Source organism: Scylla paramamosain, chromosome 25, assembly GCF_035594125.1.
Source record: "Scylla paramamosain isolate STU-SP2022 chromosome 25, ASM3559412v1, whole genome shotgun sequence".
Classification (NCBI taxonomy): domain Eukaryota; kingdom Metazoa; phylum Arthropoda; class Malacostraca; order Decapoda; family Portunidae; genus Scylla; species Scylla paramamosain.
The window spans coordinates 7,740,550-7,767,001 of NC_087175.1; the positions used below are offsets into that span (position 1 = coordinate 7,740,550).

Genomic DNA, 26,452 nt, shown 5'->3' on the forward strand with positions numbered 1-26,452 from the left:
CAAACTTGGTATTGTTCAATGCCTCAAAAACTCAATTCCTCCATCTATCAACTCAACACAACCTTCCAGACAACTATCCCCTCTTCTTCAATGGCACTAAACTGTCCCCCTCTTCTACACTGAACATCCTCAGTCTGTCCTTTACTTATAATCTGAACTGGAAACTTCACATCTCATCTCTAGCAAAAACAGCTTCTATGAAGTTAGGCGTTCTGAAATGTCTCCGCCAGTTTTTCTCACCCCCCCCAGCTGCTAACTCTGTACAGGGTCCTTATTTGCCCATGTATGGAGTATGCTTCACATGTCTGGGGGGGTTCCACTCATACTGCTGTTCTAGACAGGGTGGAATCAAAAGCTTTTCATCTCATCAACTCGTCTCCTCCAATTGACTATCTTCAGCCTCTCTCACCGCCGCAATGTTGCATTTCTAGCTGTCTTCTACCGCTATTTTCATGCTAACTGCTCTTCTGATCTTGTTAACTGCATGCCTCCCCTCCTCCCGCAGCCTCGCTGCACAAGACTTTCTTCTTTCTCTCACCCCTATTCTGTCCACCTCTAACGCAAGAGTTAACCAGTATTCTCAATCATTCATCCCTTTCTCTGGTAAACTCTGGAACTCCCTGCCTGCTTCTGTATTTCCACTTCCTATGACTTGAATTCCTTCAAGAGGGAGGTTTCAAGACACTTATCCATCAATTTTTGACTACTGCTTTGACCCTTTTATGGGACTGGCATTTCAGTGGGAATTATTTTTTTATTGGATTTTTGTTGCCCTTGGCTAGAGTCCTTCCTACATAAAACACACACACACACACACACACACACACACACACACCAGTGGCATAAATATGGGAGAACACAGGGGGCACATGAGCCCTCCCCCCTTTTGGGGGTGTACCCTCCCTTTGAATGTATATATAGACAAATTGGTAACATTCTGATAAAAAATATAGTAGATAATGTTAAAAAGAATCATACATAGCTTGGCTGTTATTTAATTATGTTCTGAAGTTGAAACTATATTCTGAATGTTTGTATTTTGCCAGCAAGTAGTGATGTGTGAGATCAAGTATGCTACTCGTATGAACACAACAGCAGTGGCAGGATTGTAAGTGTGATCTTTGTTGACTATCTTTCTTAAACTGTAGTTCTTATATGGTCATCAGTATATGGTATTGTTTGATATAATGGTTATAATGTTACTAATGCTCGATAAGTTAGAAGCTCCTGACCTAGTGTCATGGCTATAATGAACAGTTGATCCCATGCAGGTACTGCATGGGATCAACATGTTGTAGGTACTGGACTTAGTGGGATTCTGGGTATGGTTAGGACAAGAATATAATTCTATGCTCTCAACACCATGACAAGAATATGGATTTATGAGTGATAAATAAGTGTACAACACACCAAAATGAGGGTATACTGTCGGTAGTAGGCTAATGTCTGTTAATATGTGTGTGTGTGTGTGTGTGTGTGTGTGTGTGTGTGTGTGTGTGTGTGTGTGTGTGTGTGTGTGTGTGTGTGTGTGTGTGTGTGTGTGTGTGTGTGTGTGTGTATTTACCTAGTTGTATAGTACAGGGTCCGAGCCAAAGCTCAATTAGTCCTGTCTCCATACCCGAATTTGTCCAATTTCTCTTTAAACATGTGCACACTCTTTGCCGCAACCACCTCTTCTTTTAAGTTATTCCATATTTCAACCGTTCGATGTGGAAAGCTGTATTTCTTAATATCTCCCAAACAATGACTCTTCTTTAATTTCTTCATATATCCCCTTGTACGTCTATCTCCTTCCTCCACTTTTACAACTAGGTCATCTCTGTTTATCTTCTCCATGCCATTTACTAATTTGAACATTGTTATCAGGTCTCCTCTTTCCCTTCTTTCTTGCAGTGTTGGTAATCCAATTTCTTCCAGTCTTTCCTCGTAACTTAGGTCTTCCAATTCAGGTATCATTTTCGTAGCTGTTCTTTGTATTCTTTCCAATTTCCTTATATCTTTCTTCTTGTGTGGAGACCATACCACTGCTGCGTATTCCAGTTTGGGGCGTATCATGTGTGTTATGATTTTCTTCATCATTTCTTTGTCTAGGTAATTAAATGCCACCCTGATATTTGCTAGCAAATTATGTAGAGCCAAATATTCCATTGATGTGTTTTTCTGGTGATAGCGTGTCTTGAATTATTACTCCCAATTCTTTTTCTTCTTTGCTCTTTCGTATTGTGATTCCTCCCATCTTATACTCCCATGAAGGTCTCCTTTTACTTCTTCCCATCTCCATTACATGGCACTTTTTTATATTGAATTCTAATTTCCATCGTTTGCTCCATTCATAAATTCTATCAATGTGTGTGTGTGTGTGTGTGTGTGTGTGTGTGTGTGTGTGTGTGTGTGTGTGTGTGTATTAGCCCATTAAATCTTTTCCATTTTTTTCTTTGAAGTATAGTTATGTTGCCAATTTTACATCTTTCTAAGTTGTGACTCTTGATAGGGAGGGCAATAGCAGAAAATGACAAGAACAAGTGACTGTCATGGGAGATGAATGGCCATATAGGGATCCTAGGTGAGCAGGTAAACAGAAATGGTACCTTACTGTTACACTTTGCTTTAGATAATGAACTACAAATATAGAAAATAATGATAAGCAATGGTTGGGTAACCTGGGAAGAGAGAGGAAGGCAGGTAGTGATATATTAAGTATAAATTGGTCAATGAGAGGGCTGGGAGAATGCTTAGGGATATGTGGATATTAGCCAAATTACTTTTTCTGTCTTCATACACCTCATGTCTTATATACATATATATATATTATTATGATCAGGTTCAGCCCCTCTCACAGCTACTACTGACTTGGGACAGCTTGCCCTAAGCTATCTCCTATATAGCTTAGTGCAGGGCACAAATACAACAAATCCAGGCACCGACCAGTCGCCAACAGCTATCAAGCCTCTCAGGCCACCACTCAGTTTAACCCTGGAAAGAACTACTGAGTCACGTTCTAGGGCACAAGCAATATAGATGATGCATCCCCCCCTAGGGTGAGGGTAATGCCCCCGATGGACAATCTGCCCACAGTAACAAAAGCCATCCCACGTCCAATAAGGATATTATCCACTGTGGCCAGGTATCAGTATAATCTACAATCTTCCAAAAGACAGATTCCCATCTATAAAACTGTTGGAAATTCTGGAAAAATAGTAGATAGTTGTAGCCTAGCTATCACACAATACAATCCTCAAACTCTGGATAAGCAGAGCTGCAAGCCTGGACATTAGTAGCATTTGACAAAAACTCAATTCCTCCATCTATCAACTCGACACAACCTTCCAGACAACTATCCCCTCTTCTTCAATGACATTCAGCTGTCCCCTTCTTCTATACTGATCCTTGATCTGTCCTTTTCTTATAATCTAAACTGGAAACTTCACATCTCATCTCTAGTAAAAACAGCTTCTATGAAATTAGGCATTTTGAGACATCTCCACCAGTTTTTCTCACTCCCTCAGCTACTAACTCTGTACAAGGGCCTTATCTGTCCATGTCTGGAGGGGTTCCACTCGTACCGCTCCTTTTGACTGGGTGGAATCAAAAGTTTTTCATCTTATCAACTCCCCTCCTCTGACTGACTGTCTTCAGCCTCTCTCTCATCGCTGCAATGTTGCATCTCTAGCTGTCTTCTAACGCTATTTTCATGCTAACTGCTCTTCTGATCTAGCTAACTGCATTCTTTCCCTCCTCCCCTGGCCTCACTGCACAAGACTTTCTTCTTTCTCTCACCCCTATTCTGTCCACCTCTCTAATGCAAGAGTAAACCAGTATTCTCAATCATTCATCCCTTTCTCTGGTAAACTCTGGAACTCCCTGCCTGCTTCTGTATTTCCACCTTCCTATCACTTGAATTCCTTCAAGAGGGAGGGCTTTTTTTATTGGATTTTTGTTGCCCTTGGCCAGTGTCCCTTCTAAAAATAAATAAATAAAAAAAATAAATAAAATAAATAAATAAATAATAATAATAATAATAATAATTATGGCCATCTAAACTCCACACTGTCTACTCATACTCTTCCATTCATCGATCGGTTTGGTTACTTTTTCACCAACTTTCTCGATGGAGTTGGGTGATAAGCTCTCACCTTCTTATTGTTGCTACAGCACACTGTTAGCTCTATGGTGAAGATACATATATGATCCAAGGACAAGTATCCTAGCCTTTGTGTCACCTGGGTTTTCTTCGTTTTTTCTTGATATGTTTTGCTGGACTGGGATAAGGCTCTAGGAGCACCACAGTGTTCCTCTTCACTTTCCTTGCCTATCTCAGGAGGCAAATGATGCAAGAGGGACCTTCTGGATAGTGATGCCAAGCAGAGGAAGGCCTCCTGGGATGGCTGCAGTGTTTAACCACTGGCCACTTGCGCTTCTCAGCAGTCAGTTGCCAGTCCAAGCCATGTAAACACTCCAACTGTGTTCCCACCTAGAGACAACAATTTGGATCAACAGACATCCCTGCTAGGTGGTTTAATTGATAAATTAGACAAGTTGGCAGAAATCAAGTGTCATCGGGGACCAGTACCAACTTTGGTGGGTTCCATAACATTTACCCTCCTCATGATGAGGCTGGTGAAGTTTTTAAGTGCCTGCCTGTGCCTGACTCCCTTGATGAACTAGACATGTTCACTGCCATGCAGCCAAACTATGATACTGGGGTTGATGCAGCCTTCCAGAAAACCCTCAAAGAGTTTGCAGCCATTTCCATGGCGAGGATGAGACAGGTGACCCTCTATCTGAATGCTTGGCTTCCATCCTTAATGTGAGTCTGAGACGCCGGCCCTCTTCTTAACCCGTTAAATCCGAGCACCCCCCGAATTCAGACATCTCTCGTGCCTGATTAATTGGGAAAAAATCGACATTTGCAGATTGACTTGGAAATACGTTTATTCGGTAGTGCATGTGTAGATACATCAGCAGGTGTATTTTTTTTTAGCCCAACTCAACCTGGTTCTTTCACAATATTCGCCAGTAGTTGGAGAATGGCGGCGCCTGGAAACTCCCGCGCATCCCTCTCACTGACACGCTCCTTGCAGTTGTCGTACAGGAGGCTACATCTAACCCTGCCTCCATTTCTTTGTTTCTTTGCTAAAGTCTTTCCAAATTGTAGATTTATATTTTATTGTATGCTATGTAAGGGGTGGAACAGGATTATATATATATATATATATATATATATATATATATATATATATATATATATATATATATATATATATATATATATATATATATATATATATATATATATATATATATATATATAGAGAGAGAGAGAGAGAGAGAGAGAGAGAGAGAGAGAGAGAGAGAGAGAGAGAGAGAGAGAGAGAGAGAGAGAGAGAGAGAGAGAGAGAGAGAGAGAGAGAGAGAGAGAGAGAGAGAGAGAGAGAGAGAGAGAGAGAGAGAGAGAGAGAGAGAGAGAATTTCAAGGTCAGGGACAGTCTCAGATTTCAGGGTCATACATCCTCCCACCCACCCACAGAGGGAGAGATGGACGGAGGGAGAGATAGGTAGGTTGGTTGTTTCACTGGGACATGTTTACCCTTTCCTTTTTTTACTCCACCCTTTCTTCTGTCACTATCACTGGTTGAAGATGGCTGTGATCGTGGTGGTGGTGGTGGTGGATCAGCACCTGATCGGGTAACAGGAGAGCGAGTGCGAGAGCGACCACCCACGATGCCTCCATTTTCACCACCCTCATCACTTTCACAAACTTTCTTTGTTGCTGGAGCATCAGATTCAATGTCACTCGAAAATGTCAACTTTCTCTTAGCTTTTCGTGGCATTATTGAGTTTCTAGGTCTCAATATAGTTCAGTTATACCACGAAAAACGAGACAATGCAGTGTGTAGATTGGCCCTGTCAAGAGGCTAATTGTGACTGACGCTCATGCACACTTGAAAGCACTAACTGGCAACTTATCATACTGGAGACAGTGTTCCATAGTAGGGCTACCTCCTACATCAAGTTTGAAAGTGTTGCCAAGTCTGGCGCAGTTTTTGTGTGGGGTCGAACATAATGCCGCCCGGGCGGCTCCTCGGTTCTCCACGGTCCAGCCTCCCGGGCGGCTCCTCGGTATTTACAGGTTAAAGTGTGAAATTAACATGTGATGAGATCAAGTTCCTAAGCAATGTGCTGAATTTAAAGGTGTCAGTGATCAATCCCGCCATCACCAAAGCAATGAGTGTTGGAGGGAAACTAGTTGGCACTTGGCTTTCACTTACTAATGGGCTGCTAAGGAAGGCATTAGTCCCCATTTCCCTTTGCATAAATTATATTGGTGATAAGAAAGACAAACCCATAACCTTCTACCTTGATGATCTTAATAATAGCCTCAGACTCCTTACTTCTGCTGTGAACTACATCAATCAGCTGAGGAAAGAGGCTGCACAGATTCACATGAATGACTCTGCCCTGGCAGAGATATGCAAATGAGTTTGAGGTTGGCAAGGATGACTTGTTCCCATTCGACATAGTAAAGAAATGTGAGGAAATACACAAGTCAAGGAAACTAGGGAGGCCCATCTTCTGTCCTTACAAAGCTTCTGGTAGACGGTTTGCTCTGCCTTACCAGACGACTAGATGACCTTACCTTCCCACCTACCCTCAATCAATCAAGATCACAATACCAGACAAGGCCTTTTTTAGGCCAGAGGCCTCCCCAGAGGAAGGGGATGCCAAAGCAAAAAAGCTCCCCAGTAAGACTAACTTCAGTAACTTCCTTGCCTTTGGTCACACTCCTGATAATTTTTGCAGGAGGAAAAATTTTTGATGCAAGATTGCAATGGCATTTCCTCTCCTCAGACAAATGGATCCATGATATGGTACATGGGAAACTTCTATTTTTTTGTGAATGCCCCCATGCAGAGGACTGGGTCCTCTCAATTTGTTAATTACTGACCGTGCAGCCTGTATTCTGTTTTCTCCATAGTACTTAAGGTCAAACATAGCTAACTGTCATAGCTAACAGAATTTATGACCATCAGTCTCAAGGCACTCAGAAGTTGTTGGTCACATCTCAATCACTGTCTGCCACTAGAATGTTCAATCACCGTCTGTCACTAGAATGTAAATTCAAAATTTGTCAATTTTAAATTTATTGAATTAAATAGGTTCCTGACATTATTTTCTTGGATTTAAATTGTTTTTATTTCATATTATGACTTTTAGGTACGTTAGACAGCATATTTAATCAAAAGAAACATGATATATAGAAGATTATGGCTGGCAGCCTGACACATGCAGGTCATGCAAAGCAAGGTTTAGGAAAACTGATCATACTGCTCCCAGCAATTATTTATAATAATACTTTATTGCCTCCAAAAAGGCCATTATTTACTCATAGCTACTAATATTTACTGTTATATAATAAAAAATAGCTAGGGATTGTGTTATAGTACGTACAGCCATGTTTACATAATGTTAACAGACTTCTGACGGTCAGAAGCAATGCTAAGACATGGTGAACCCTGTCATAGCATTCTATGACTGATTATAACAGGAGTTTATGGGCAACAATATGAGTTTATGACAGAGCCATGTCTGAAATGTGCCATTTTGTTTCACTACGACTGAAGAACTTGGCTATGACAGTTTGCAGCATACAGGCCCTGGACTCTGCCATGGTTAAGTTCATAAAGCACAAAACAGTAGAATTAAGTGCACCAGGGAGTCAGGGTTTCATTTTTAATGTATTCCCTATTATCAAGAAAGACAGCACAGCTAGAGTCATCCTAAGTCTGAAGGAACTTAATGATCATGCTGAACATAAACATTTTAAGATGGACACTCTCAAGGCTGTGATACCCCTAATCCACCCCAACTATCATTTTACAACTATTGACTTCAAAGATGCTTATTTTTCAGTCTATGTTGGCTAGAGAACAGGAAATGGCTCTGATTTATCTGGCATAACCTTAAGTTCTGCTTCATTGTCTCCCTCAGGGCTTGACTTTAGCACCTTGTATTTTCACTAAATTATTAAAACCTGTCTTCTTGCACCTTCATAAGCTTGAAATGTTCATGTCTTGCCATTTAGATGATTGCATTTTTCATTGCTGACTCTGAAGATGCATTGAGGATTAATGTGACTTATGCCCTGCACCTTTCTGACTCCTTATGACTCACTGTGAATCTACACAAATCAGTTCTAGAACCCACTCCAGAGACAGAATTCTTTGGGGTGATCTTAAACTCTGTTGACATGACCGTCACCTTGACGTCCTGTAAGAAGAGCACACAAAGGTGCAGGATTTACTACTGCTGAAGAAAGATGTATCTTTGCTTGAGCTCTCCTCTTTTATCAGTATGGCTGTAGCTTCTGACCCTGCTGTAGAATTGGCCTCACTTAAATATAAATATTTGAAAATAGTTTGCAACAGGGAGCTTGCAAGCCACCATGGGAATTATAGTTCACCTGTTCTCCTGGACAATCATGCCCGGGACTTAATTAAATGGTGGGTTAATAATGTAGATTCTCAAGTAAAATCAGTACAATCCTGTCTCCACCAACTAAAAAATGTTTTGTGATGCCTCCCTGACTGGTTGGGGTACAGTAGTGAGGGATGCCAGGACTAGAGGCCACTGGGCTCATGATGAATTGAACAATATTAATTGTTTGGAGTTAAAAGCCATGCTAATGGGTCTACAGTCGCTCTACAAAGATAGCAGAGGAACTCATATATGCCTCTGCTCTGACAATGCCACCACACTTGCCTGCATCGTGGTAGTACTAAACTTAATATGGTAATGGAAGATTTTTTAATGGGCTGAGTCAAGGGGAATTACCCTATCAACACAACATATACAGGGTTTATATAATACAGAAGCAGACAAAGAATCCCAATCCCAAATGAAAAACTTAGATGCTGAATGGATGTTGCAGCCTCATATTTTCTAAATCACAAATCACAAGTCTATCACACACCTGATGTTGATCTCTTTGCCACTCAAATTAATGCTCAGTTATCTGTTATGTTTCCTGGAAGTCAGACTCCTCTGCAATACATACTAATGCTTTCACAATGAACTGGTCCAATAAGAAATTATATGCTTTTCCACCTTTCAGTATTATCTCAAGAGTCCTACATAAAATTCAGGAAGACAAGGCTATGATAATGACGATTCCACCACCATGGCTGACACAAGTCTGGTTTCCAACAACCCTCCACTTACTAACAGCAGCTCCTGTTCTACTTCCTTGACATCCTCTAGTACTACCACAAAATCCAACACCCACACATCCATGTGCTCAAGGGTTGGTCTTAACAGCAATGACATTATCGGGGAATCATTCACAAGTCAAGGCCATTCATCAGAAGTTGCCCAATTTTTGCTTAAATCCTGGAGGGTGAGCACAAGGATACAGTATGGGCCACATATCAAAAACTGATTGCCATTTTGCCTCTGCAGGAAAATTAATCCACTTCAGCCACCCTTAAATATTCTATTAGACCATCTCTTATCAGAATTTAAAGAGACAGGCCAGACCTACAGCTCAATGAACACAATACGGTCAGTCATCTTGGCAGTAGCAAGTACTGATGATCAGCCTGCAGGAAAACATCCCATGGTTACCAGGATTATAAAGGTAGTCTTCCAGGAGAGACCATCCTTTCTCCAATACCATACTTTCTGGGATCCTCAACTGATCTTAGATTACATAGTAGGTCTTGGAACCAATGAAGATTTGCCACTCATTCAGTTATCAAGGAAATTAACAATCCTAATGCTACTGCTCTCCAGTCAAGGTGTCCAGGCTTTATATTTATTAGATATCAGGAACATGACTGTATCGGAACTCAGAGTCTCTTTCAGGATAGGCAATCCTCTAAAAACCTCAACAACAGGTGACCATATGTTGGAATTAGTATTTGTTACCTATATCCCAGACAGGAGGTAATGTGTTGTCAACTTGATTGTGGGCTATATTGAATACAAAAATGCCACATGAGGGGGAGAATCACTAGTTTCTTCCTAACCACAAAACCTCCAATAAAAGTGGCTTCACAGGACATGTTACGTCATTGGACAAAAGATATAATGTGTGCTGCTGGCAATGACCTTAACATCTTCTCACCTCACTCCACCAGGTCAGCATCAGCCAGTAAGGTAGTCCTGAAACTCCCTTTGTCCATGATCATTTCCACTGGTGGATGGTCCAGGGAGTCAATGCTTACAAAGTTCTACAGGAGACCTATAAGTAACCTAGGTCAATTTTCAAGACCAATCTTCTCATAGGTTATGTATATGATCCAGTATCATAATAAGGACTAATCCATTCAATTCTCTCTTTTTGCCATTCTCTGTTTTAAAACCACCTCTTTGAACACATTACTATGATAAAACGTGCTATTATTATATTTGTTGTTTAGTTTTGTTACAAATTTTTGGGAAATAAAATGTTGTTCCTTCTTCGAAGTTCCATTTTTCCTTAACCTTCTGCTGGCTTGGTAGATTTGAGGAACCACTCTGAAACTCTCATTGACCACCAGTGATGTCAATTAAATGGTCATGAAGTGAAATTGTAAGATTAAACAAATACTTACCAAGTGTAAAGTTTGATTGTAATTTCATGAACTGCGTTGCTGAGGTAGTAAATCCCCCTTCCTGCCCATCCCTTTACTCTCATGAAATTCAGTATGTAGCAAAAACTTGCTGCATATACTGGCTGCTTCCTCAAACCTATTCTCTGAAGGACTGGCGTGGAACTGGCAATGCAGGCGTCTCATTTACTACCTCAACGACACAGTTAAATGTTTGTGAAATTACGATCAAACTTCACGCTTGGTAAGTATTTGTTTAATCTTACAGTTAAGTCATATGATCACTTTTATTTGCTTTACAGTCAGTGCTAGGAGAAAAGCAAAATTGGAGCATGGCAAGTGTCATTCTGCAAAGGATAGAAATCCACCTGTGTCTGTATTTGATAAATGTACTAGAAGAAAATTAATACAAGGCAACTTAGTTACACACTTGGGCATTGCCTCCTTGGGCAAGTAACGCAAATAATGGTTTCAGTGTGTGAATTATTAGCGTAAAATATTGATTGTTTGATTGACATGACAGTAACTCAGTTGTGTCATAATGTCATTTGTGCCAAACACGCAAGCCATGATTACAGTGTGTCATAGAGCTCCATAAAATTGGAAAAGCAAATAGTAAAATAGCCACATAACTGGCATATGCAAGTTTACAGTTGAGAAAATGGAGTGCTGAGAAATGCAAGGATGTTCAACACAAACACAGAGGTGGACCTGCAAGAAAAATTTCTAAAAAGACTGAATATTATCAAGAAGGAACTGAATAAAAATCCTCTCATAACAGTACAAATCAAGGAACAGCACCCACTGCTGCTGGAAAATGCATCTGTTAGAACAGTTCAAAGACAAATTCAAGACAAGTTACAGTACCAAAAAATATAGGCATGCAAAAAACATATGTTGCTGCAAAACAATATAATAAAAGATGTGTGTTCACCAAGAATAAAAGATTGGTAGAGTGGAGGAAGGTTCTCTGGACCAATGAGGCCACTTTCTCTGTCAGTGACAATAAAGAAGTAAAAGTGTGGTGTCTCCCACTCATCAGCTTGTGATCTGCACTGCACTGCACTATACATAAAGCAAACCTAATGATGTGGTGTGCATTTGCTTATGGTGGCTTGGCTGAACTTGTTATTCTTCCTCAAAGTCAGACAGTCGACAATAAGGTTTACCTTAATACATATACTGAACGAGAACTTATGTGAATGTTTTGCAGCAACTGACACTGAGATCTTACAGCAAGACAGAGTGCTGTGTCACAAAGGACTGGCCTACTCAAAGTTCAGATACATCTAGAACTGAAAACCTTTAAGGAATACTAAAGGCAAGGCTTCATGAAGACACATACGAGTATACCATCCCATAACTTGAGGCAGAAGTTTGCAAGGTGTGGTCTGAGATTCTATTGTCTACTGCTGAAAATTGAAATTGGTTCACTTTTAACAAATAAACGAATCGATGGTGAGCATCGATTTATATTTTCATGTTACTCTTTCACTCCGGATAACTGCAAAGCTACTAAATCAGCCTGCATCCAGTGTTTACAAAGACTTCATGATTCATATGATGCCAACTGTAAATATGAAATTAATTGTATTTTGTGACATCACTACTTTGAGGAACTGCAAATGTGGTACATCATTTGTAAAAAAAAAAATTATAATAAATTAATTAACTAATTAACACATTAAATGCTAAGACTGATATTTAGATACATTTTCTCTGGGTTGATAAGCTGGTGTCCACACTGTAGCATCTACTTTTCCTTATTTATGAAAATACAATTATAACAGAAATAATAATAATATATATTTACTTTGAGAAATCAAAGTCTCTCTGTTTTGGTGACTTTCCATGGGTGGAGGAGGAGTCTGATGTGCTTCCAGTCTGGCTCTTGGAGAGGAGGTTGCGTAACTGTGTGTTGTGAGCCTCCAGCTGCCTCACTCTGGCCTCCAGCTCCTGTGAGTGAGAATATCACCACCACCATCAGCAGTCACCATCATTTCTCTTCCTCTCTGATCATACTTCTTTCTTTTACATCAAATCCCTTTTTTATGCATGAGTGGCTCTGGCCAAAGGGTAAGAAAAAAGCCCCACTAAGAATGTCAGTCCTTAAAGAACAGAACAAGAAGGATTAATTAAAATTAAAGGAGAATGATCTTGAAACCTCCTTCTTGAAAGTGTTCATGTCAAAGGTAGCAGAAATACAGAACCAGCTTGGGAGTTCCAGAGTTCAGAAGTAAAATGGATGAATGACTGTGAATACTGGTTAACTCTTCCATCAAAGAGGTAGACATAACAGGGACAAGAGAATGGAGAAAATTGTGCATTGAGCCCATGGGAGGAAGAAAGCCAAGCAGCAGGCAAGATAATAGGAGTTAGCATGAAAGTAGTGATAGAAGATAATCTAGCATGAGATGCAACATTATGGTGAAGAGGGGCTGAAGACAGTCAGTTAGAGAAAAGGATTTATGAGACAAAATTCCTTGGATTCCATCCTGTTCAAAAGAACAGGATGAGTGGAATGCTGCCATATACAGTAGGGTACATGACAATGCACAGTTGTTGTAATGAACAACTGCAATAACACACTGAAATTTTAATAAATGTTTAATCGGAATAATGAACCAAAACTGGAATAACGAACTCGCCACTTGTGCAAGCACTGCAATTTTAATAAATATTTAACTGGAATAACGAACCAAAACTGGCAAGACAAATTTGCCATTTATGCGAGCACTGAAATTTTAATAAAAATTCAACCAGAATAACAAATAAAAACTCGCAAGACTAACTCATCAGTTGTGCCTGCCACTGCTCACTTGCTTATTGGCATGACGCCAATAGTTGGTAAATGTGACCCATACTCATCAAAGCAATGTGAAACTTGGGGTGATAATGTGCAAAACTTGGAATGGTAAGAATTTAAGACAAGGCGTGAAACTCGGGGGGATACTGTATGTATTTGTTGTGTTATGTGAAATGCAGTAGTGCAAGTGTGCTTATTCTGATGTATTTAAAAAAAAAAATTATGAAAGTTTTTATATTGTTCTCTGGTTCCTTGGAACCAATTAATTTTTCCCATAGCTACTTCAGTCGCCATAACGCACGCTCGCCATAACGAATGCTACACTGGAACAAATCATGTTCATTGTCATGTACCTTACTGTACACTCTCTTGCCAAGTTTCCAGCTTGCTTTCTTCTCAAGGTATAGTGTTAAACTCAAGGATCACGAAACTTGAGGTATTGAAAACACTCAAAAAGCACTTATTCATTCTGACCCGTGGAGAAACTGACTTTTCTCCCCAACTCTACTCCCTTATCTCAAAATACAGTACCTGTGTATGTGTGTGTGTGTGTGTATGTGTGTGTGTGTGTGTTTATTTTTATTTTTATTTTTTTATTTTTTTATGTAGGAAGGACACTGGCCAAGGGCAACAAAAATCTAATAAAAAAAAATGCCCACTTAAATGCCAGTCCCATAAAAAGGTCAAAGCAGTGGTCAAAAATTGATGAATAAGTGTCTTGAAACCTCCTTCTTGAAGGAATTCAAGTCATAGGAAGGTGGAAATACAGAAGCAGGCAGGGAGTTCCAGAGTTTACCAGAGAAAGGGATGAATGATTGAGAATACTGGTTAACTCTTGCGTAAGAGAGGTGGACAGAATAGGGGTGAGAGAAAGAAGAAAGTCTTGTGCAGCGAGGCCGCGGAAGACTTTCTTCTTTCTTTCACCCCTATTCTGTCCACCTCTCGTGTGATGCAGCACTGTGACCATGCAGTACCATCACATCTAAAACCGTGTGTGTGTGTGTGTTCTCTCTCTCTTCCCCTTCCCTCCCTCTCTCTTTCCTGCCCTTCTCCCCCCTCTCTCCCTTCCTCTTCTCTGCCCTCCTCCCCCTTCCTTCCCTCTCCCTTCCCTGCCCCCCTCCCCCATCCCTCTCCCATTTCCTCCTTCCTTTCATCTTTCCCATTTACCCTCCCTCCTTCCTTTCTCTCTCTCTCTCTCTCTCTCTCTCTCTCTCTCTCTCTCTGTGTGTGTGTGTGTGTGTGTGTGTGTGTGATTACCTAGTTGTGTCATGCGGGAAAGGAGCTATGCTCGTACTGTCCTGCCTCTGCCTACTATCATCTAACTTGGCCTTGAAATTAGGAATAGTTTTTGCTTGTACCACATCTTTATTTAGACAGTTCCATGTATTAACTATTCTTTGTGGAAAACTATTTTTTTTATATCTCTTCTACAAATTCCCTTTTTCAGCTTCTTTCCGTGTCCTCTAGTGTCTCTTGTAGTATCTAATGTATCTTGTTAGCAAATTCGCTGCTGTCTAGCTTTTCTAGTCCTCCCATTAGTCTATATATTGTAATTAAGTCTTCTCTGTCCCTTCTTTGTTCCAGAGTTGGAAGGTTTAGTTTTCCTAGTCTCATTTCTTATGTCTCTTCACTTAAGTTTGTCTAATAAGCCACATTTCTTTGCATTATAATTAATTTCCCATTTACAGCTCCATTTTTCAATCTGGTTCAAATCTTGTTGTAAAGCTTTCTGATCTTCCTCCATTCTTATTTTTCTCATCAATTTAGCATCATCCGCAAATTAACTCATATAGCTGTTGATCCCTTCTCTCATATTGTTAATGTAGATAGTGAACATAACTGGAGCCAGTACAGAACCTTGAGGTACTCCACTTGTTACTTTTCTCCAAGATGACTTTTGATCACTGTTCTCATTTCTCTATTGCTTAGGAAGTCTTCCATCCACTTCAAGAGTCCCCCTCTCACTCCACCAATGTTCTTTATCTTCCACAGGAGTCTCTTATGTGGCACCTTGTCAAAGGCCTTTTTCAAATCCAGGTAGATATCATCTACCCATCCATCTCTTTCTTGTACTACGTCAATTTTTCTCAAGTAAAAATTTGAATTAGTTGTACATGATCTCCCTCTACGAAATCCAAACTGTTAATCATTTATCATGCCATTTTCTTCCAAATATTCAATTCATCTATCTTTTACAGTTTGTTCACATATTTTTGCCACAACTGATGTTAATGATATTGGTCTATAATTCAGAGGGTCTTTTTTACAACCCCCTTTGAATACTGGTACAATATCAGCCTTTTTCCAGTCCCTTGGTACCATGCTCTCTTGTAATGAATGCTTTACAATATGATGTATTTTGTCTGCCAACTGACTATTGCATTCCTTTAAAACCCAGATTGATATGCCATCTAGTCCCTTTGCTTTATCTTCTTCTAACCTCTGCATAATTCCTGTATTTCACTGATAGTTACATTAATTTCTTCAAGATAGTTAACTGCTGCTCCTTCACCTTCTTGTATTATAAACTTGCTTTCTTTGGTGAAGACTGACTGAAAGGCATCACTCATCACCTCCACAATATCCTCAACCTCTTCATATTCTTTGCCGTCCACCTCTAACTTTTCAATTATTTCCTTTTGTTGTACTTTATTATTGATATGTCTGTAGAACAGTTTTGGTTGGTCTTTGCATTCATCTATTATATCTTTCTCATATTTTCTACACTCTTCTCTTCATATCTTAACACATCAAGATACACTCTGCCCACAAATTTTGTCTTCTTCCTTTCTTCCATTTTTTTCCAAGCAGTATCTCTTTCTTTTTTTGATATTTCACATTCCTATTGAACCAGTCCTTATGTCCAACTTCTCTTCCTCTTACTTTTGGTATATATCTTTGCACTCCTTCATTATATATTTTGACAAATACTTTCCATTTCCTTTCCACTCCCCTTACTTCTGTAAACTTAGTCCAGTAAGTTTCTTCAAAGTATTTCTTAAGCTGATCAAATTTTTCTTTCTTAGAAATGAATCTTCCAATCCTGTTGCTTCTTCTTAATTCTTCTTTAAATTTTTCTAAGGTTAGTTCTATTACCACATGGTCACTTTTTTTCCTATTGGACATTTATATTCCATATTATCGACAATTTCTAGTCCTTTTGTAATACTAAATCTATTCTTGATGGCTCTTCATTTTCTCTGTATCTTGTATTTTCTCTAACCCACTGGGTAAGTGTATTGACATTGCCAATGTCAAGTCTGTATCCCCATGATGTGACCCTTCCCATGGTTGTCAAATCTTCCCAACAAACTTCTTTGCAATTAAAATCTCCTAGCAGTACTACCGTGTCATTCTTACTCATTATTCTGTCCAAACAATCTCTTGTGCCTTCCAATAGAATATTATATTCATCTAAATCCCATGAGCCTGTCTTAGGTGGGACATATACCACAACAAAGATCCTTAGACCATTTCCTGCCTGTTTTATCTTAACTTCAATCATTTTTTTGTTTCTTTCTCCAAAAAATACCTGTAGCTCATTCCTTGCCAACATCATTACTCCACCACCCTGCTTCTTTTTTCTATTCTTCATCCATGTTTTACTTCTCTTCATCAATATTAACTGCAGTAATTTGATCACTTAATTTAGATTCAGTAATTCCCATAATGTCAGGCTTATTTTCTCTTAGGAAATCATTTAAGTCCTCTTGTGGTGACAATATCCCAATGATAATGGTATATGCCACCTTTAGCTCTTTCAACTCCTCTCCCTGTTTCCTATAAACTACTTCTTTAATTTCATGTTTACTACTTTCCAATATAATTTCTTTTTCTCTTCCTCAGTTCATTCCCCATTTTTTTCTTTGCCTGATTCAACATATTGTTCATTTTCTTTCTTTCTTCTTCACTTAAGTATGTGTATGTGTGTGTATGTGAGAGAGAGAGAGAGAGAGAGAGAGAGAGAGAGAGAGAGAGAGAGAGAGAGAGAGAGAGAGAGAGAGAGAGAGAGAGAGAGAGAGAGAGAGAGAGAGAGAGAGAGAGAGAGAGAGAGAGAGAGAGAGAGAGAGAGAGAGAGAGAGAGAGAGAGAGAGAGAGAGAGAGAGAGAGAGAGAGAGAGAGAGAGAGAGAGCACTCCGACTTAGGCAGGGTAGGCAGGATTTAGTATATGTATACATGTGATGCTGATGGTAGGTAAATGTGACCAATACTTGTCAAAGCAGTGCAAAACTTGGGATGATAATGCACAAAACTCGAGATGGTAAGAATTTAAGACTAAGCACAAAACTCAAGGATCGTGAAACTCAGATAGTGCAAGACTCGGGATGGTACTGTATATACATGAAATGTACTCCATACATGAAGAGATAAGGCCCCTGTACAGAGTTTGCAGCTAGGGGGGGATGAGGAAAACTAGCAGTGACAACTCAGAACACCTAACTTTATAGTAGCTGTTTTAGCTAGAGATGAGATGTGAAGTTTCCAGTTTAGATTATTAGTAAAGGACACACTGTGGATGCTCAATGTAGGTGACAACTGGTTGTCATCCAAGGAGATGGGATGGTTATCTGAAAGGCTGTGTTGAAATGATAAATGGAGGAATTGGGTTTTGATACAATGAACAGCACTAGGTTTGGTCTGCATAGTACTATCATCAGCATAGGAGTGGATAGGACAATAAATTTGGCTTCGATGAATAATAGAGTGGATGAAGGGACAGAACCCTGAGGAACACCGCTGTTAATAAAATTAGGAGAACAGTGACTGTCTAACATAGCAGCAATAGAACGATCAGAAAGGAAACTTGAGATGAAGCTATAGAGAAAAGAACAGGAGCTGTAGGAAGGTAATTTGAAAATCAAAGCTTTATGCCATATTGCATCAAATGCTTTTGATATGTCTAAGGCAACAGTGAAGGTTTCACCAAAATCCTTAAAAGATGACCAAGACTCAGCAAGGAAAGCCGGATCTCCAATAGAGCAGTCGTGATGGGACCTACACCGGCAACTGATTATTGTGAAGTGACAGACGTTTAGGAATTATCTGAGGATAGATTAACCCGTACGCTTCGGGCGACGGGAATTCCCGCTCGGGCGGAGGGCTTCGGGTGGCGGGAGTTCCCGTCCTCTGCTGTCCCGCCAAGATTTGTACTCCCGTGATGTAATTATTATTTCCTGTGGTTGATGGCATCCCTGCCCTACGTTTCACGTAACTTCCCAGAGCACTACAGACCACTATGGCGGACAGATATGCTGATAATGATTTCCCTGTGTCTGGATGCGTGGAGGAAGGGAGTGCGCCAGCGGGCCCCAGTTCCTCTACCCCTATAATCAGGGAGCGCACTAAGCCACCGCATGTGGTAAATTTGAATAACAGTGGTATCCTAAGAGCCTTGTTCGATGAGTTTCGTAAGGAGTTATTTATATGAGTGTCAAACCTGCGTAATATGTAGCCTAATGAGTGTATATATTCGATAATTGTACCGTGTTTATGAAAGTTTTTTTTTCATATGATGACCAAAAAAAAAACATTAAGTTTCGCAAGGAGTTATGTATATGAGCATCAAACCTGCGTAATATGTAGCCTAATGTGAATAATCGCGCTGGTATGAGAGAATGCATGCTGTGTACGTGGTGGCGCGGGGAGAGGGAGACCCAGGCCAAGGTCAACAGCACCCGCACGAACAAGTGCGCTCGGCTTGGCCAAAAGTAGCACCTCTTCCCAACATCATATCTCTGCCGGGCTGCAACCTAGACAAATTCAATTTATTTCATCGTGAAGAGGAAGGATTGGCGGTGAGATAACACTAAAAACTACCATGTTTTCGTTTGAAATTACCCCACAGGGTACTGATGAAGAACACCTATTTTTTCTGAAATTTATCAATACTGCTCGCGCGCTGAGAGGACGACAATAGTCCTCTAGCCCGAGGTCTATGGGTTAAAAACTTTTGAAAGCTGGGATACTAAAGCAATAAGTGGTAGTTTGAAGGGTTAGAGAAGTCACCCTTTCTAGGAATGGGCTGAATGCAGGCAAACTTCCAGCTAGAAGGAAAGGTAAACTGAGTTGGAAGAGTATGACTAAATAAGGTATAAGCATGGAGGCAGTTTCAGAGAACAATAAGAGGGCACAGAAAACATCATTAGGAAGAATCTTAACAGATATGAAATAGCCAGAGGATAGAAAAGAGGAACAAATCCTAAATCATCCAAGGTGGAGTTTTTAGTAAAAGTCTGAGCAAATAGTTCAGCTTTAAAACAGATGAGATGGCAGTGGTGCCATCAGGTTGAAATAAACAAGGGAAAGATGAAGAAGAAAGTAATTGGAGATAATTTTGGTGTTGTGCCAGAAGTTGTGAAGTGAGTCTGATCTTGAAAAAAATTTAATGTTATCTATTAATGAAGGAACACTCTCAGCATGATTATGGGCAGAGATGTAAAGCATATGAGTTTCAGATGATAGATACTTTGATAGATAGTCTTTGATACTTTTTTGTGGGCTGCCTCTCCATTGTATAAAGCATTAGAAAAGGCTGAGTTAAACCAAGGTTTGGAAGCTTTAAGGTGAGAGAAAAAGTGAGGAATATATGCCTCCATGCCAGACACTATCACCTCTGCTATGTGCTCAGCACACAGAGATGGGTCTCTAACATGGAAGCAGTGGTCATTTCATTAAAAATCAAAATAATATCTCCTCAGGTCCCCCCAATTAGCAGGGGCAAAAAACCAGAGGCACCTCCGCTTTGGGGGATCCTGAGGAGGGATTGGAGTGATAGGACAAGATACAGATATGAGACTGTGATCGGAGGAGCCCAGCAGAGAAGATGGAGGGGCAGCATAGGCAGAAGCATTAGAGGTTAGGAAAAGGTCAAGAATGTTGGGTGTATCTCCAAGACAGTCAGTAATATGAGTAGGGTGTTGCACTAATTGCTCTAAGTCATGGAGGATGGCAAAGTTAAAGGATAATTCACCAGGATGGTTAGTGAAGGACAGGAAAGCCAAAGCTGGTGGTGAACAATGAAGTCTTTCAAGAATGGAGATTTCCACCAAAGGGAAGAGAGTCAGGATGTGCTCCACTTTGGAAGTTAAGAATATTTTATAGTTAGATGAGTTAGATGAGATGTATACAGCACAGATAAATTTCACTGAGAGTGACGCTAAAGTTAAAACCAGATAGTAGAGAATTCATAAGATTCAAGAGCATTGGCATGGAAGCAAGTTAGGCTATTGCACACATAGGTGCAACATCCAACTTTGGACTAAAAATGAGGATGGAGAAAGTAGGAGGGAAATGAGGCAGTGGAGACCTGCCAAAACGGTAATTACTCCCAGTGAGGTCTTAAGCACTGGATCAGAGGGTGCTGTGAACTTTCCAATGACCCATATGTGACCTCACTCACAACACATGAGGGTAGTCACAGCCTGCACTCTAAAGACAACTCTCTTCCTTCACACAACTCTAAATGCACCTAATTACACATACACCCTTCCTTCAAAATTCAGAATTCAATATATGGACTCCTATACCAGCCTCAGAGTCCCTGTCTGGGGAAGGGACCACAAATGTTCCCAGATTGGACTGTTCTTCTTTCACCATGATGGGGTAAAAGGAAGTCTTGCCTTAGCCAAAGGAGAGAGGTACTGGCAAAAGCATGCTGGATATTAGCTGAGAGCAGAGAACAACATGAGGGTGTGTGTATAGCCTCATGGCACATCAGCCATGCTCTGTCCTTCCTGCCACCTCACCTCCCAGTTCATATACAAATTATGTTTCTGCCTCTGCTGCCCCAACTACTACTTCTGCTGTGTCTGCTGCTGTACACTTACAGCCACTGCCTTCAACATCATTGTCTCCACTAGCAAGAGAATCTTAGTGAAGAGACCAAAAATTTTTGAGAGCAATGAAGTAATCTCAACACTGGAGATAATGTTTTAGTTTCAGTGGAGCAGCTCAGGCACTGGTGGACAACATACATTGCCCTAAAACAAAATGTAGAAAAGTCCCCAGCTTGACACTCACCACCAACCGCTGAGCCACATGCATCAAGTGTGGCATACCCTCATTGTAACAATGAAGTGTGTGATGACCCATCTAAGAGCTACAACTCAAAACAAATACATTATAATACTTGACACCTAAAAATTCCAGTACTGTATAGCTATATATGGATGAAGAGCATGTGAGCATCCCTTTAAGCTTTAAAGTCCCGTATCTCAAAACTAACTTATTTCACTATTGAGGCATATTTCTCTGCCATTTATTGTCAAATTTTGATGATTCTGGTGTCATTAGAAAGATAATTAAAATACCTAAAAATCATGTGACAGAATTATAATTGAGTGTTTATTTTTTTCTAGTTTAAAAGAAATATCCAGATGAGGAAAAATTTGGGATTTTTCTCAACAAAACCAAAATAAAAATTGTCACATAATTTTCTTAGAAAACCATAAAAGTATCTTGTGACAAGCTTTCAAGAAAATCCAAGAAAAACTGTTGTCAAAATATGCAAAACTCTAAACCTCAATTTTTTACATTTTCCTTAAAAATATATAAATAATAAATATTGCTCCAATCTTAATGTAACTTATACATATAACTCATTTAAAGGAACTTTATAGCTCATAAAAAGCTTGGTGCAGTCTGGCTCATAAATAATGAAAGCAGAAATGAACTAAGTCAGTCCCCTTAACTTTTCTTCATTAACTTCTGCAACATTTGCAGCCTTAGATCTAATTTTCAATCTGTAAAACATCTCTCCTCTACTAAACCTCATCTTTTCCTCACTGAAACACTGATAAATGATAACAACCCTTCCTCTATTCCCTGCTGTTTTCTTTGTTCTCAATTTCAATACAGATCTGGATGTTGCATCTATGTATGCAACAACCTAACTTCCTTTTGTGCCCACACTATTTAATCTTCAAAATTTTCCACTATCTGGTTACAGCTGCAGAGTAACTCTCAAACTAAATTTATTTGTGCTGTATACCTCTCACCTAACTTATCTGGCAATAAAAATTCTTTGGCCACTTAACTTCTAAAGTGAAGCACATTCTGACTCTCCTTTTTGCAGAGATCTCCATTCTTGGAGACTTTAATGTTCACCACCAGCTTTGGTCTTCCTCTCCTTTCACTGACCATTCTGCTGAACTAGCCTTTAACTTTGCTATCCTATATGACACAGAGCAACTGGTGCAACACCCTGCTCATATTCCTGACTGTCTTAGAGATATACCCAATATTCTTGACCTCTTCCTAACCCCAAATTATTCTGGTTTTGCTGTCAATCTGTCTTAGGCTCCTCAGATCATAACCTCATATCTGTATCTTGTCCTATTGCTCCAATTCCTTCTCAGGAGAAGGTGCCTCTGGCATTTTGCCTCAGCTAATTGTAGGGACCTGAGGTGGTATTATTATGATTTTCCTTGAAATGACTAATACTTCTGTCTCAAAGACCTGGTTCTTTGTGCTGAGCATATAACAGAGGTGATGGTATTTGGCATGGAAGCATACATTCCTCAATCTTTCTCTCAGCCTAAACCTTCCAAACCAGATTTAATTCAGCCTGTTCTCATGCTGCTATATGTGATAGGGAGGTGGCTCACAAAGGGTACTTGAGCTTTCCATCACCTGAACCTCATGCACTTTATATTTCTGCCCAAAACCATGCTAAGTATGTTATCCAACAAGAGAAAAACTACTTCATTAATAGAAAATGTAAAAATCTTTCTAGATCTAACTTCCCTCATGACTTCTGACACCTAGCCCAAAACATCTCCAATATCTTTACCTTCATCTTTCCCTCCTTTATTTCAACCTGATGACACCACTGCCATCTCATCTATTTCTAAAGCTGAACTATTTGCTCAAACTTTTGCTAAAAACTCCACTTTGGATCATTAAGGGCTTGTTCTTCTTTCTCCACTCTTCAATTATTTCATGCTACCCATTAAGATCCTTCACAGTGATGTTTCTCATAGCCTTGCTGGCCTTAACCATCAGAAGGCTTATGGACCTGATGAGGTCCATCCTATTGTTCTCCAAAACTGTGCCTTGGTGTTTGCACATACAATCTCTTCAAATTCTGTCTATCAACATCAACCTTTCCTTCTTGCTGGAAATTTGCTTACATTCAACCTGTTCCTAAAAATGATGACCACTCTAATCCCACAGACTAACTTCTTATTGTTTAAATTTCCTGCCTCTAAAGTTTTTAATCTATCCTCAACCAGAAGATTCTTAAATATCTATCACTTCACAAGTTATATTTGATCCCCAGTAAGGGTTCTGTCGAGGTTGTTCTACTGGTTATCTTGGTTTCCTCACTGAGTCTTGGTCATTCTCTTTTAGGGATTTTGCTGAAACTTTTGCTCTTACCTTAGACATATCAAAAGCTTTTGATAGAGTCTGGCACAAAGCTTTGATTTCCAAACTACCCTCCTACGGCTTCTTTCCTTCTCTCTGTAACTTCATCTCAAGTTTCCTTTCTGACTTTTCTATTGCTGCTGTGGTAAATGGTCACTGTTCTTCTCCTAAGTCTATTAACAGTGGTGTTCCTCATGATTCTATTCTGTCACCCACTCTCTTTCTATTATTCATCAATGATCTTATAAACCTATTCTCTCCTATGCTGATGATACTACCCTGCACTTTTCCACATCTTTTCATAGATGTCCAACCCTTCAGGAATTATTCTCAATCATTCATTACTTTCTCTGGAAAATCTGGATCTCCCTGCCTGTTTCTGTACAGAGGATGTCTGAGTTATAAAGTAACAAGTTACAAATGTTCAGAGATGCGAGCAGTCTACTCACAAAATGAAACTATGCCCTTGATATTGTTCCCTTTGCTAACCAAAAGTTCAACTTTGGCACTACACACCATATTTACCTAGTACACTGCTTTGCCACTACCCACGCAGCACAGCATCATAGTGAAGGAATGCCCACTGCCCTAGGTTACAGGCCCTGTAACAGTTTATTTTGAGATGCAAGTCTAAAATTTTAATTTAATTTAGAAACTTATTGTACTGCACTGCAGTGAGTCTGGCTTGAGATTCCACAGTGTACGGACCTCCGCCAACTGGCCTCCAAGAAGTGTAGAGATGGGAAGGTTGCACTGCATGGTGTAGAAAGCATGTTCCATTACATTAAGCCCACAAATAGGTAAACAAACCTGTTTTATGTTTTCAGACAACCATCTTAATAAATTACATGAATAAAGGCATGTATAACCCAAGAGAGAGAGAGAGAGAGAGAGAGAGAGAGAGAGAGAGAGAGAGAGAGAGAGAGAGAGAGAGAGAGAGAGAGAGAGAGAGAGAGAGAGAGAGAGAGAGAGAGAGAGAGAGAGAGAGAGAGAGAGAGAGAGAGAGAGAGAGAGAGAGAGAGAGAGAGAGAGAGAGAGAGAGAGAGAGAGAGAGAGCGCGCGCCCCTCCACCTGCCAGCACACCAACACGTGACGTATAAGTGTACAGTGCAGTGAAGGAGATACAGTGTTGTGACAGTGTACAGTGCTGTGAGGATATAGGGGTTACTGTGACGAGTCCTCTCTCCGTACCCCTCCCACTACTGTGCCCTCCCTACACAAAGGAAGGAAATCCCCTGGGAAATTAACCCCAAGCTACACCCACACTCCCTCCTTTCGAAGCAATTAACTCTGGCGCCGAGACCCTGGACTGACCTGACTGACCTGACCGCACCCAACCCATCCCTAGCATCTACCACTGCAGCTGTCATCACTACTATCACCTGCTGAAACTGCACAGAAATGGCGGATCACAGGCCCATCAAGAGGCGGGACCTTCCCGGGTATTGCCCTTAGAAGTGGTGTGCTGTCTGTGGGAAGGCTGCAGTCAAGAATGCACCTTATGTTAGATGCGAAGACAGAAATGACTGCCCCAATGTCTGCCACTCATCCTGCCTCAGAGACCATGATGTTTACACATGTGAAGACACACAGGAACTACGGAGGCTATGCAGCATTGAAGACGCTGTAGTTTACCTCCCTCTAGATCCTAACGAAAATGCTCCCACCACGCTTGCCGCCCCCCACGAAAGCGACGATGGTGGCGATGCAGACGCAGACGTAGACGTAGATGTGGACGAGCGGCAGCACTACAGGGAGATGGATAAGGAGGATCTCATCTCTTACACTCTACGCCTACAGAAGGATGTAACCAACAAAAATAAAATAATTCGGTCCCTCACGCTACAAAGGGACTGGATTCTCGAAAAACAGACACACGTGGCTGAACTCCATGAGCTCATGGAGGTCCTCACGGAGTGCAAGAAAGCAGACGCAAGAGTTTCCAGCAGTTCTATTGCGACTACTGCTACTCCCTCCTCTATCCTGAGGACCTGGGAGAAGGTGTGTGCCTCCTTGGACCACTGGAGACAGTGGTGGCAATCTGGAAGGCCTAAGCCTCTCATAAGAGTAGCGGACGCCCTCACCACAGCGGCCGCACCCCCCACCACCGCCACCACCACCACAGCCTCAGGTAGCACCAACACCACCATTACCACCAATAACAATAGCAGCAGCAACAGTAACAAAAACACCATCAACAACAACAACAGTAACAGTAACGATAACAACAGCAACAACAGCAGTAGTAGTAGTAGCAACAGCAGCAACAACAACAGCAGGAGAAACAGCAGCAGTACTACCAGCAGCAACAGCAGTAGCAGCAGCAGCAGCAGCAGCAATAGTAACAACAACAACAGCAACAATAATAGTGATAGGAGCAACAACAACAACAACAACAAAAATAACAATGGAAGCAGGAAGAAGACCCAGCGACAGCGACACGGCCAGCGGCGGGCACGAAGTCACCCCAACACACCTGACCAGCGACCTGTCCCTCCTCCTCGCATGACTCAGCCACAGGCATCTGCGTACCCAGTGAGGCACAGGGGAGAGCAAAGGGTCCGATGCGACTACTGCTTCCGCCCTGGCCACACAGCTGAGATGTGCTACAGCCGCGCTGCTGACAAACGCCAGGAACAAAGGCAGGAGAGTATGTTCATGAGGGTTCTGATGGAGGGTTTAGCGCGGCAAC

The 26,452-nt window shown here is 40.7% G+C and overlaps 1 protein-coding gene across 2 annotated transcripts in view; it reads right to left on the reverse strand.

Annotated features, from left to right (window-relative positions):
* Positions 1-26,452, reverse strand: part of LOC135113195 (tRNA pseudouridine(38/39) synthase-like) — a 185,726-nt gene that overhangs the window by 94,799 nt on the left and 64,475 nt on the right. For both annotated transcript variants that reach the window (XM_064028324.1, XM_064028326.1), the window contains one exon: positions 12,403-12,545. In XM_064028324.1, coding sequence (XP_063884394.1) covers positions 12,403-12,545 — 143 coding nt within the window. The remainder of the gene's footprint in view (positions 1-12,402; positions 12,546-26,452) is intronic.